The sequence below is a fragment of the Zonotrichia leucophrys genome, chromosome 27 (assembly GCF_028769735.1).
Source record: "Zonotrichia leucophrys gambelii isolate GWCS_2022_RI chromosome 27, RI_Zleu_2.0, whole genome shotgun sequence".
NCBI classification, from domain to species: Eukaryota; Metazoa; Chordata; class Aves; order Passeriformes; family Passerellidae; genus Zonotrichia; species Zonotrichia leucophrys.
Window position 1 is genome coordinate 2,594,605 of NC_088196.1, and position 13,336 is coordinate 2,607,940.

At 45.1% G+C, this 13,336-nt stretch overlaps 2 protein-coding genes across 3 annotated transcripts; one reads left to right on the plus strand and one right to left on the minus strand.

Annotated features, from left to right (window-relative positions):
• Positions 1–1,897: 1,897 nt before the first annotated feature.
• On the minus strand, positions 1,898–4,084 carry LOC135458563 (cathepsin G-like). Its single transcript, XM_064733779.1, has 4 exons — positions 3,969–4,084; positions 3,233–3,531; positions 2,859–3,116; positions 1,898–2,312 (listed from the first exon to the last, which is right to left on the minus strand). The coding sequence occupies exons 1-4, from the start codon at positions 4,024–4,026 to the stop codon at positions 2,133–2,135; spliced, it is 795 nt and encodes a 264-aa protein (XP_064589849.1). The 5' UTR covers positions 4,027–4,084; the 3' UTR covers positions 1,898–2,132.
• Positions 4,085–6,740: 2,656 nt separating this feature from the next.
• LOC135458559 (olfactory receptor 10A5-like) lies at positions 6,741–10,257 on the plus strand. Of its 2 annotated transcripts, none has more exons than XM_064733774.1 (4): positions 6,741–6,771; positions 7,169–7,274; positions 8,364–8,467; positions 9,307–10,257. In XM_064733774.1, exon 4 carries the CDS (start codon positions 9,307–9,309, stop codon positions 10,255–10,257), a length of 951 nt encoding a protein of 316 aa, XP_064589844.1. In that variant the 5' UTR covers positions 6,741–6,771; positions 7,169–7,274; positions 8,364–8,467. The 2 variants fall into 2 exon arrangements, with proteins under 2 accessions (XP_064589844.1, XP_064589843.1); XM_064733773.1 differs by having other exon boundaries at positions 8,384–8,467.
• Positions 10,258–13,336: the final 3,079 nt, after the last annotated feature.

Here is a 13,336-nt window from a genome sequence, read left to right on the forward strand (position 1 = left end):
GCCCAGGGAGAGGGAAGGGGTGTGTTAATTGCATATCCCTTCAGCAACCTTTTGAGAGAGCCCTTGAGATCCTGCATGCAGGGTGCATCCATCAGGATATTTTTTTCTTTTTGTTTTTTTGCTTCCCCTTGTCCTCTGATAGCAATGGGGAGAGCTGGGCACGATCAAGCAAAGTTCCTGTTTTTTATCAGAGGGCCTAACTGCCATCAGAGATGTCCTTGGGAAATACGAAACTGCCAGTCAGAGTCACTAAGGGACAAGGACATGAGAAACCTCATGACCTCAGCCCTGCTGTTCTAGGGAATCTGACAAGTCCATGGTGATGAGGAAGTCAGAAGTGCAGCTGGGGAGTCATTCTGTGAGCCCAGTCCAGACCAGCAGGTGCTCTGGGCAGGTGCAGGACTGGTTGAGACACAGCTGGAGCTCAGCTGAGGACCAGGCTCAGGGTGTCCCCATGAGAAGGGAGCAGCCCTGCCTGGGCCCTCTCTGAGTCCTCCCTGGCAGCTCTGGGTCAGTGTTACAGCCTGGAAGGGACTCAGCCCCTGTTTCCATGACCCTCCTTTGGCCATGAGCCCAGCCAATGAAACCTCCAGGATCTGTGACTTTCCCGCTCTAGGCTATGTTTACATGTGTCCCCAGACCCTTCCTAGCTAGCCAGACAGTCCCATCCCAGGATTCCATCCCCTCTTGCGTTAAAGCCACTGTTTTTCTCTTTTGCACACTCTCCCACTGCCCCCCTTCAATCCGCATGGATTCCGCGCTCCACCCGCGCTCTGCCGGCACCCGCGTGGGGCAGCTCTTGGCAGCCAGCACCGCTCTGCACCGCGAGAAAGAGGAACACCCACATGGGGGTAAGTCCCTGATCTTGGCCTTATCACCGAGCGATGCAGGATAGTCCGGATAACTCAGTCCCTCAGGGAGACAGAGTGCCCCAATACCCAGTCAGCTCGCAGCCGTCGCAGGCTGCCTTTAGCAAGCTCAGTCATTGTCAGCTCTTTGGTGATTCACAGCTCTTTTAGGATTGCAGCTCTTTGCTTGCTTGCTAGGGCGCCTTTGGCTGAGGCAGAAGCAGATGCGAGAGAGGAGAAGGAGAGGTCCTGGCAGTTCCACAGCGATGGTTTATTGGGGAGTCTGCGAAGGGTTCCAGCGACAGCTCTTCTTCTGTTGAATGGGCTAAAACAGCCCCTTTTTATAGGGTATAGGGGGATCCAGACTTGTCCAATAGTAAGGATCAGGGAAAAGTTACGTGTGAGTTTACAGAGATAAGGTATAGGGCGAAGGGTAGAAGAAGACAGGAGCTTATTTTGCTGTCTCCTCATGACTCAGCAGTTCCTACAGTTAAGTCTCAATCCGCCATGGAGCTCTCCTAAGCTGCATGGGGTCTGCTACAGTGTGCCATCAGCTGGCAATGGAGAGATCGCGGCCTTCCGCGCAGCTGTGGCTCTTTCCATGGGAGAGATCTCTGCCAGAGCCGCTGCCCCCGCCAGTGCCCACAAGTGTTGTGTCCCCTGCCTCGCTTCGGCACTGCCCCTGCCACGGGAAAGAACAGCTCCTGTGCCGCGCTGCCGATTCCACACGGCGCCAGCCCGACACCGCTTCTGCACAGGAAAGAACTAAAGCAGCTCGAAGAAGCAAGCAAAGAGTCCTTCCTTTTTTCCTTTGCCCTGATCCTTTGGTGTTGGGTCGACAATTATTGGATGCCGCTGGTGGTTTAGGACCCCAGCCAGTGGCTGAACTGTGATCCGGGCTGCTGGCAGCGCGCAGCCACTCCAGGACCACACATGGTCCTGGCACATGTGCCGATCAACAACCACAATCAAAGACACAATGTCAGTCACCTCCTCATTCTCACACTGAGGGTTTGAGTACAGCTCCCAGGAAGACTGCAGACACAAGAGACTTTGAACATGCTTTTATTGATGGCCAGAAGCAGAGCTGCAGCAGGAGTGGGAGGAAGGGAGCAATGGGAAGCTGGGTGTACTTGGGACTTGCACTTACAGCTTGCCAGGAGACTCTCCTTAGTGCCAATACCTTTGCCTGCACCACAGGGGCTTCTCTGAGTTGACTTCAGCTGCCCCTGGGAGCTTCTAAGCAGGTGTTGGATGCATTGTGGAGAAGGGGCAATGAGAATTTTATTCAGACAACGGAGAGCAAGGAATATCTTGGAGTGAAAACCTCTTCAGCTGCTCACGGATCCAGGGCTCAAAGTGCGATATCCTGGTGAATACCTCAGGGAAGATGTTGTGTTCACGTGCATGAGAAACAATGCCATGAGCCTTCTTATTGCAGACTAATGGGCCACCAGAATCACCCTGTGCCATGAAAGGAGTGACAGGGGTCAGACATGCCACAGCTCAGCTCTCCCTGCCTTAAGCAGCAAGTTTCCTCTTCCCTCTCTCCACGTGAAGCACCTCCTCTTCCCAGCACCTCCCTCCCTCCAGACACAGCTCTCAGTGTTTGTAGCTGCCTCACTACTCCTCTAAGCACACCCATGAAACAATTCAGGCCTGGAGGCTCTTTGAGATTCCAAAACTCTAAAAGAACATTGACTTTAAACATGAGTAAATATCTAACCCATCTGGGCAAGGATATCACAAGGATCTTACACTCCAAAGCACTGGTTAGGCTGGGTAGAACATCCCCAAGTATGTAAAAAAGCAAATGTTGCTGATTGTTGGAAAATTGTTGTGCACCCCCAATTGAGGGAGCACATTGGCTTCGGATCTTCTGTGAGGACACTCAGCTCATCATTTTGAAGGTCCTGGTTCATTCTGGTGTCCTGTGGCGTTCACCTGGGAACTAACCTGAATTTCCAGTCCCAACCTCCTCCCAGACTTGTAGCCTAACACAACACTTACATGGGAAGTTGCCTTTTTACTGTTTTCATCACCAACACAGATCATAGACCGACGCTGGTAGTTACGGAAAAGCTGCTGACAGATTTTCTCCTCTTGCACCTTCAGTTTCACTTCTCTCATCACATTAGTCTTGTTTCCTGTGTCAGATGTCCAGCCCCAGCCAGACACCGTGCATAAAGCTCCTTCTCTCACGCGTTCATTTCTCCTGGGAATGGAGATAAACTGCACATTCTTATTGATCCTGGCCCTTGGCTTCAGCTGTCAGGCAGAGAGAACACGGGGTTAGAGCCAGCAAAGGATGAGGAGCAAGTTCAGAATTTGGGGAGGTGAGCAGGGGGAGATCCCTCATGCAGGAAGGAACTGTTGGGCCATACCTTCAGCAGCATGATGTCATTTTTGAAGCCTTCACGGGAATATTTAGGATGGATGACCCATTGTCTCACACGGATCTTTTGCTGGCTCCGTTCTCGGCTGTTTATGTTGTGGGCTCCCAGAATCACAGTGACCCTCACTGCCCTGCCTTTTTTGTGCACACAGTGAGCTGCTGAGAGAACTGCATCTGGGCGAATCAGGAACCCTCCACAGTAACTGGGTTCTGATCCACTTTGAATTTTTACATAAGCCATGTAGGGTCTGGAGTGAGCCTTCACTTTTGTTCCACCAATGATCCTTCCTGGAAGAGAGATGGAAATGTTAATATATATGTTAAATATACATGTTAATATGCTGCTGTTTCCTGTCAAGTTTGGGGCTGCATGAAAGGAAAGGCTCATCCTCTAAAGCCAGGTGCCAGTGATCCCAACAACTCTCCTTCCTGGGGCTGTCCAAAGCATTGCTGCTGCACAGTGGAGAGAAAGACAAGCAGCACTGTCTGGGGTCTGACCACCCCTGGCTCTGGATGACTCCAATGCCATCAAGGGCACAGCTCTAGTGCCTCTAATGCCTCACTGGCTTCAGGCACAGGCTGAGCTGGGAGATGAGAGGAGAGAGGAAAGCAGGAGAGTAGAGCCAGGAGAGAAGGCGAGGCAGGAGCCTTGCCTGAGATTGACTGCTCAGAGTCCATCTGTGCCCTTGCATGTTCCTGTCTAAGTCCCATCTGTGTGTACTCACCAGCCCCAGCCCAGGGCAGAAGGACAAAAGCATTTGTGAGCAGAAGGAGCAGCAGCATCTCCCACCACTGTCCTGAAGAGCCAAAGCAGTGGCTGTGGCCCGGCAGGAAACAGGTACAGAATGACAACTTCTGTATATGTCATGAGGAGCTCACACAGGAAACCTGTGGCCGTGTCATTTACTGCTTTGCTCTCACAACCCCCAAACTGTGGTTGGTGAGGGGCTCATGACACGTTCTCTGGTCTTTTGTCACGATCTTCTCAAAAAATGGAGAGATCTGGGCAGGTTGTGAGCACCCACAGTGCACACAGGAACCGGAAAGGGGTGTTTGTTGAGTGCATCTCCCATCCGAGACCTTTGGAGAGAGCCCCTGGGACACTTAATGTGGCCTGCTTCCCTCTGGATTTTTTGTTGTTGTTGTTGTTGTTGTTGTTTTTGTTGCTTTTTTGTTTTTTGTTTCCCCCCATCCTCTGATAGCAATGGGGAGAGCTGGCCAGGGACAGGCAGAATTCCTATTTTTTATAGGAGGGGCTGAGTGCCATCAGAGATGTCCTTGTGAAATCAGAAATTACCAATCACGGTCACTAAGGGACTGAATCTGACTCCATGTTCCCAGAAGGCTAATTTATTAGTTCATGTCACTATATTATATGAAAGAATGCTATACTAAAACTATGCTAATGAATAGAGAAAGGATATTTACAGAAGGCTAACATTATAATATTTGAAAACTCATTACTCTCTTTTCAGAGTATAACACAGCCTGACTGTTATTGGCCATTAAGTCAAAACAATTCACATGAAACTTATCAAACAAGACCCTGTTGGATAAACAATCTCCAACCAAACATTCCAAAGCAGCAAAACACAGGTGAAGCAAATGAGATAAAATTGGTTTCCTTTTTCTCTGAGGCTTCCCAGGAGCAAAGTCCTGGCAAAAGGATTTTTCCAGAAAATGTGGAGCAGCCCTGCCTGGGCCCTCTCTGAGTCCTCCCTGGCAGCTCTGGGTCAGTGTTACAGCCTGGAAGGGACTCAGCCCGTTTCCATGATCTTGCTTCCAGCCAGTGAAACCTCATGATGTTCCAAATTTCACATGGCTTTGATCTAGAGAAAGCCCACAAATAAATCCTCCAGAGCACACTGGCATTGCCCCTTACTCTGCGTTCTAAAAAGACCATGGGCTGTAGTCCCTGTCCTGGGCATCCTCCTGGAAGCTGTTTGGTGGAAGGTACAATTTCAGAAGTAATGGGAGATCTGGAAAATTCACATGAATTCCATCCTTAGAGTGTTTTTTTCATCTCTGCTGACCACACAGGGGATTGGCTCAGGAGATCAGCATTTGTCTGCCATCAGATGGCTACAGAAATGAAACTTTTGTTTGTTACCCTCTCTTGTATGGGTAAGAAGCAAATTCTCTGAAAGTAAAAGATTCAGTCATTGAATGAAGAAACTTTATTTCCCCTCCCACTTCAATCTCCTATTTGTCCTTGATTCTTTTGCCTTTGATTTGGTCCTCATTCTCTGGTTCTCTTAAAAGTTTTTTCCCAAACCAGGTGTCTCTGACCACATCAGGGGGTGATGCTGCTCACAGCTCTGTGCAGGTTGGTACAGAGTTAATTCCTGAAATTCCTGTCAAATCTCATTTTTGTTGGATTGGATCTTTTTACCTACTGTAACTGAGGGAAGGAAATGAGAGGAAGGAATGAATTTAGAAGGGAAGGGAAGGGAAGGGAAGGGAAGGGAAGGGAAGGGAAGGGAAGGGAAGGGAAGGGAAGGGAAGGGAAGGGAAGGGAAGGGAAGGGAAGGGAAGGGAAGGGAAGGGAAGGGAAGGGAAGGAAAAGGGAAGGAAAGGAAAAAAGGAAGGGAAAAGGAAGAAAGGAAAAAGGAAGGAAGGAAAGGGAAGGAAGGGAAAAGGAAAGGGAAGAAGGAAGAAGGAAAAAGGAAAGAAGGAAAGGAAAAAGGGAAAAGGAAAGGAAAAAGGAAAAGAAGGAAGGAAAAGGAAAGGAAAGGAAATAAAAAGGAAAGAATAGGTGAAGTGATGGAGGAAGGAAAACTAGAGAAGAAAGCATGCTAAAAGGCAAAGCAATAAACAAGGAAAGGAAAGGAAAGGAAGGAAAGGAAAAGGAAAGGAAAGGAAAGGAAAGGAAAGGAAAGGAAAGGAAAGGAAAGGAAAGGAAAGGAAAGGAAAGGAAAGGAAAGGAAAGGAAAGGAAAGGAAAGGAAAGGAAAGAAGGAAAGGAAAGGAAAGGAAAGGAAAAGGAAAGGAAAGGAAAGGAAAGGAAAGGAAAGGAAAGGAAAGGAAAGGAAAGGAAAGGAAAGGAAAGGAAAGGAAAGGAAAGGAAAGGAAAGGAAAGGAAAGGAAAGGAAAGGAAAGGAAAGGAAAGGAAAGGAAAGGGAAAAGGGAAAAGGGAAAAGGGAAAAGGGAAAAGGGAAGGGAAAAGGAAAGAAGGAAGGAAAGGATTCACAGTTGACAAGCAATCACTAAAAATTGAAGAATGAGCTGTGAGTGTCTGGAGTTGAATGAAAACTCTCCCAGCAGAGACAGCACTGCCCCTAAAGGCACCAGTCCAATTAAACAAAGGCAGCATCAGGCAAATTCTGCCCTTGGAGTCACACATCCCTTGAGATTTCCAGCTGCTGCTCAGACCTTTCAGGTTAACAATCAGTCCCCAGCTGGGGAGGATGCAGAATTCACAGCCTTGGGCATGTAAGAGATGAGATTCCTGTGTGTGCAGGAGTCCCTCTCGTCCCATTTTCCAGACAGTGTGGGAGGGCTCCATCCAGAACAGCATCTCAGTGCTGGTGTGAGGATGTTTGCTGCATCCCCTTGCCCACAGAGAGAGCACAGCCCTGAACAACCATCCCTGACAGCTCTGAAACCAGATTAAATCAACCCCACCTCTAGGGGATTTGGGGATTTCAAGAGACTCTATTTAAGCAGCAGAGGCAGCTCAGCTGTTCCCTTCATGGGCAAAAAATAGAGATGCCTCTCAGCTTTCAACTGAGTTGAAACAAATCTAACAAATTCCTTTTCCTCCTCTCTGTGAGACAAGTCCTTGGCTGACTTTCTATGGTGCATGCCATGTGATGATGTCAATAGATTATTCCAGCTGTGGCAGAAGAGCATCTGCATGTAAAATAATTTTAAATAATTAAAATAATTTAAAAGCATTTTTAATCTGCAGTGTAATCTGACTGTAGGAATCATCAGCCCAACACCATTCCTAATGTAAGAAAACAAGGGAAATACTTCTATCAAAATTGGAATGAGCCATTTTGGAGGCACTGGATAGCAGAATTGCTGCAGGTAGGACACTTTGCTTCAAAATCTCTATTGTGAATGTATAGAGAAAATCCAAGGAAGATCTAAGGCTAAAACTTATTACAAAAAGATGTTCACTCATTTTTACACAAATTACATAAATTGAGAGTTGTTTCTGAGAGGTGTTCTGAATTAGGGAATTAAAGATGAACTGTCAGTAAAACAGAGGCTGCTGTGATGTAATTTAATATAATGTAATATAATATAGAATAATATAATATAATAAAGTAATTAATTAGCTTTCTGATAAGATGGAGTCAGATGCATCATTTCTCTCTCCTTGTTGGGGGAGGGAATATAGTAATAATATAACAATAATATATTGTAATATTGTAATAATATAATGTAATATAATAATAAAATAGTGTAATATAGTATAATATAGTAAAAATATAGTGTAATATAAAATGTAGTGTAATATATAATATATATATATAGTAATAGGAATAATATAGTATAATAATAAATAGGTAAATTAGCTTCTGATAAGATGGAGTCAGATGCATCATTCTTCTCCTTGTTGGGGGGAGGCAATATATGTAAAGATAATGATATAATGTAATAATAACTGTATATAGTGTAATATAGTCATATAGTTTATATGTGATAATATAGTGTAATATTGTGTAATATAGATAATCAGTGTAATATAGTAATAATATAGTGTAATATAGTAATAGTGTAATATAGTATAGTAATATAGTATAGAATAATATAGTATAATAAAGTAATTAATTAGCCTTCTGATAAGATGGAGTCAGATGCATCATTCCTCTCCCCTCGTCAGGGGCAATATCATCTACAGAGCAGCCCAAGGGTGGTTGGTGATGGCAGAGCTGGGGGAGTGCTCTGGTTTTGAGCTGTGTCCTTCTCTGTGTGCCACCTCTGCTGATTGTTCCTTGTGTGTACAGAGCCAAAGGTGCTTCCCCCAGTGTTCATGGCCACATTTCTGGTGCCAAAATTCATTTTGTGCCTTGAGATTTGCTGCTGTAGGGCAGTGCCTGGTGGCCCCTTTGGTGAAAGATGCTGAGCCTGAAGGACACAGAATTCACCATCCTTTCTCCTCTGTGGCAGGCTGATCTCCTCTCTTTCAGTGCCTCAGTTTCCCATCCTGGGCAGTGAGGAAACAGAGCTGGTGCAGCACTTTGTGACCATCCCTCACACAGGAACGAGGCCATGTGAGTCATGAATGGATGGTCCTGAGCTTCTCCCTCTGCATTTCCTCATCATTCCCCATGGGTACCTCTGCCTTGAATTATTCCTTCTCCTTTGCCTGCCTATAGACACAAATTTTTATTTGGTTTAATTTGGTGCTGATTTCTTTGCTCTGTGGTGTTTTGGTGGGCAGGAGTTGGCTTAGGACTTCTTTTCACAGCTTCTGCTTGCTCCATTCGGGAGTGGTTTCCCCACAGCTGGGCTCCTGGAAGTATTTTTGGGCTCTTGGAAGAATTTCTGTCCCCCTGGAAGCTGGGGATTGATGTGAATGTGAGCCAAAGCCTCCCACAGCCTCAACTGCCCTGGCTGTCATCTGAATTTGGGTTGCTCTGAACTTCAGATGTCCTGGAGGGAGGCTGCCTGCCCTGTCAGCCCACTCAGGAGGAGAAACAGAGTGCAAGGAGCATTGCCCACTGCTCCTAAGGTAGCACAAGGGTTTTTCTTCCTTCCTGTGGTCTGTGGGTGTTTCAGTTTTCACCTGGGCATTTCCTGGGAGCAGCTGGGAGCACAGACCTGACATCTGGGGGGAAAGCAGATCCTCAGCATTAACCCTGCACCCATGATGGAGCCACCCCTTCAGTGCCAGCTCCTCTTGGTCAAAGGCTTGGGGACACCACCAAACAATGACACTTGGAGGGCGCTGGCACCACACACTTCCAGCCACTGCCTTCTCAGTGTGCTCAGCCCAGCCTGCTCTAGACTTCCACTCTTTGATCCAGCAGCTCTCCAGGCAGCCCCGGGAGGCTGCTCCTGGTTGGAAGCAGTGTGATCCTGGTCTGACAGTCTCTCTGATTCCTCCCAGATGGAGCCAGCAGAGGAACAAGATGCAGGAAACCACACCCTGCTGGGTGAATTCATCCTCTCTGGGTTGTCCAGCCGCCCAGAACTCCAGCACCTGCTGTTCTTCACAATCTGCTTCGTTTACAGCATGACTCTCATTGGGAACCTCCTCATCTGCATGGCCACAGCTCACCCCACCCTCCACACGCCCATGTACTTCTTCCTCCGCGTCCTGTCCGTCCTGGATATTTCCACAGCCTCAGTGGTGGTCCCCAAGATGCTGGTGAGCACCCTGTCAGAGGACAGGAGCATCTCCTACCTGGGCTGTGTCACACAGCTCTACTGTGTGGTTTTCTTGGCGTCCACTGAGTGGTACCTGCTGGCAGCCATGGCCTACGACCGCTACGTGGCCGTGTGCCGCCCGCTGAGGTACCCGGCCATCATGAGCACCAGGGCTTGCCTCTCCATGGTGCTGCTCTGCTGCTGCAGTGGCCAGGTGGTGTCGGTGGTGCAGACAGCCTGGGTGTTCACCCTGCCCTTCTGCGGGCCCAGGAGCATCAACTACTTCTTCTGTGACATCCCGCCGCTGGTGCTGCTCTCGTGCGCGGACACGTCGCGCTACGAGCGCCAGCTGATCTCGGCCACCGTGCTCGTCATCTTCACGCCCTTCTGCCTCATCCTGCTGTCCTACACCTGCATCGTCTCCAGCATCCTGAGGATCTCCTCTGCAGAGGGCAGGCACAAGACCTTCTCCACCTGTTCCTCGCACCTTACCGTGGTAACGTTGTACTGCGCCAGCGGGACTTTGATTTACTTGCAGCCAAAATCCAGTGATTCACAGGAGGCTAAGAAAGTCCTGGCTCTCATATACACAGCTGTAATTCCCACTTTAAACCCCCTCATTTACAGCCTGAGAAATAAAGAAGTCAAAGAAGTACTAATCAGGGGGATGGCTGTGTTGATGAAGAAATAAAGATTTTTCTTCTCCATGAATGTGTGGATTAAAAACTTTATTTCCATTTTTGGTGAGTTCTGATGGTTTACTAACTCAGGGGAAACTACAGGCACAAAGTTTTGTTTCACACTTGTAAATATTTTGTGTTTATTCTTTGCTTCAGAAGCAGATTATTTAGAATTTCTATCTCCATCTCTTCCTTAGTACAATATAAATTCCAGACATTTCTTCTAAAGCAGAAATATGATAACGTTGTACTGCGCCAGCGGGACTTTGATTTACTTACAGCCAAAATCCAGTGATTCACAGGAGGCTAAGAAAGTCCTGGCTCTCATATACACAACTGTAATTCCCACTTTAAACACCCTCATTTACACCCTGATGATTTTCTTCTCCATGAATGTGTGGATTAAAAATCTTATTTCCGTTTTTGGTGAGTCCTGATGGTTTACTAGCTATGGGGAAACTATAGGCACAAAGATCTGTTTCACACTTTTAAATATTTTGTCTTTATTCTTTGCTTCAGAAGTAAATTATTTAGAATTTTAATCTCCATTTCTTCCTTAAAGTACAAAATATATATACCAGACATTTCTTCTAAAGCTGAGCACTTCCCATGTCTAATTCAGGTATCCAGGCTGCAACCCCTCACTTCATTGCAGGAGTTCTCCTCACCCTCTCACTGAAGAAATAATTTTATTGTGAATTTTCCAGGCTAGGCAAACACTAATTGATAGGGACTACATGTTTTGCGCTGCCTTTTTTTTCCTTTTTATATATTTTCCATTCCTTCTGGCAGAAAAGAGGTTCACTGAATGACAGTGATAAGGAAATCAGTTCACTTCTTTCAGAGCCTTGTGGTTTTCATTTAAGGTGTTGGGAAAGGGAAGGAAAGGAAGATTAACTGGAGGAAATTCCTTATTTCCAGCAAGAACTCAGCATTTAATGCAGTGCAGTGCCCACACCCTCCAAGCACTGCATGGGATAAGAGCATTCTGGAAATCCCAGCTGGAGAAATTCATCCAGGCATGAAAAGAAGAATTTCCAGAGGATTAGCACACAGAGAAAAGGGCTGCTACAACCTGGGAGTATTTATCTGGGAGGGTTTTGAGGTTTATTCTGGATACAAGAGGTGCTCTGGCTCGGTGAATAGCCTGGGCCAGAGCCTGCAGCATTCAAACTTTACTTTCCATAATGAGGTCAAGAAAAAGAAATCTTCACTACCAATGTGGCCATGCTGAGCTCTGAGGTGTCTCTGTTTCATCTGACTGGACATAAAGGCAGAAAAGGGCACTAAAATTGAGTATAATGTTCTTTTTTTTGGTTTAGTTTGCTTGTAAAAGAGGAAAGCAAAGTAAGTCATCTCAGGATGAAGTCATTGCCTGACTTCACAAACTTCACAACCACAGTTAATGACAGAGTGTTAATTGCATTGGGCAATGTTGTTTGTTTAGACTCCTCCAGGGAGCTTAATTTGTCTCTGTATTGTTGAAACTCTCTTTTCTTCATAATTGGAACACTGGAGAAAGAGTTAATGAAACTTCATTTACATTTCTACAGACTTTGCTTCTGGGAGCTGATTTACTTTTACCTCTGTAAAAACAGAGAAATTTTTTTTCTTGTTTTTTTTTCTCAAAAAGATAATACTGAAAAAAAGCATTTCTTAAAAATAATAAAGTTTATTACTCTAGTATAATAACAATAGTGTTAATCACTTTAAGGGACTTTACATTCCAAATGGTTAAAGCTTTTAATTTGCCTCTTTTAAAGATATTTCAGACCTCTGATCCAAGGAGAATGAGACATCCACAATCACTCATCCATTTGGAATAAACCTTTTTTATTCCTGCTGCAGTGCCCTCCCACCAAGCACTATCAGCAACTTTCTGGTTTTCCTGAGTTCATCTCTCCTGTTTCCTGTTTCCACATGTGCACAAAGAATACCCCAAACAGAAACTGAGGTGGGGTAGGAAACAAAGCAGGTTTTTAGCTGGTGTAAATCAGAATTTCACCTCTAGCAAGGAGCCCTGATTGTTGGTCCCTAAGGACCACAGCCGTGGGTTTTGCTAGAGCTGAGCTCACACTTGCACCATCCTGTTTCCTCTATAAAAAAGGGAAATTCTGGTTAAATTATGTCATTCAGTGGATTCCAGCTTCACAAATAGACCAGAGCAGAAGTTTGTGCCTGGATTCATCTCCCCAGCCCCGATATGTGAACTATTGATTCTAGCATTTTAAGGAAGAATGCATTTAAAAAATCATATATTTTAACATGTTAATTTCTTTCTATTAATTATTTTCAGAAGTCTGTGTGAAGGGGTATTTAATAACTAATTAATTAACTTTTTCTGGCAAAAATTGGTCCTGATTTAAATGGGCTGCTGAGCTCAACATGCTGCCATAGTTTATGGTTCTATCAAATCACCTCCTGCCATGGGTGCACTTGATCTCCTTAAGGAAGCTCCAAGAAAACAGCTAAATTAGTCATTAGCTGTGTGTTGCTGGTGCAGTACTTGGTTCTTCACTTTAGAACCACATAAAGAAGTTTTAGCATTGTTGGAATGTGCTGCTTCTTTATTTCAGCTTATGACATTAAAGGTCAGCACTGAGTTTAATTTTTTGTTTGCATTACAAGGGGGTTATTAATATACATGTGTCTATGTAGTATAGAATGGAAGGGAGAGAGAAAAAAAGAAAAGAAAGAAAAGAAAAGAAAAGAAAGAGAAAGAAAGAAAGAAAGAAAGAAAGAAAAGAAAGAAAGAAAGAAAAGAAAGAAAAGAAAAAAGAAAGAAGAAGAAAGAAAAGAAAAGAAAAGAAAAGAAGAAAGAAAAGAAAGAAAAAAGAAAGAAGAAAAGAAGGAAAGAAAGAAAGAAAAGAAAGAAAGAAAGAGAAAGAAAGAAGAAAAGAAGAAAGAAAGAAAGAAAGAAAGAAAGAAAGAAAAGAAGAAGAAAGAAAGAGAAGAAAGAAAGAAAGAAAGAAAGAAAGAAATAAAAAAGAAAGAAGAAAGAAATGATAGAGAAAAAGAGATAGAAAGAAAGAGAAATAGAAAGAAGAAAGAAAAGAAAGAAAGAAAGAAAGAATTATTTGATTTATTGAA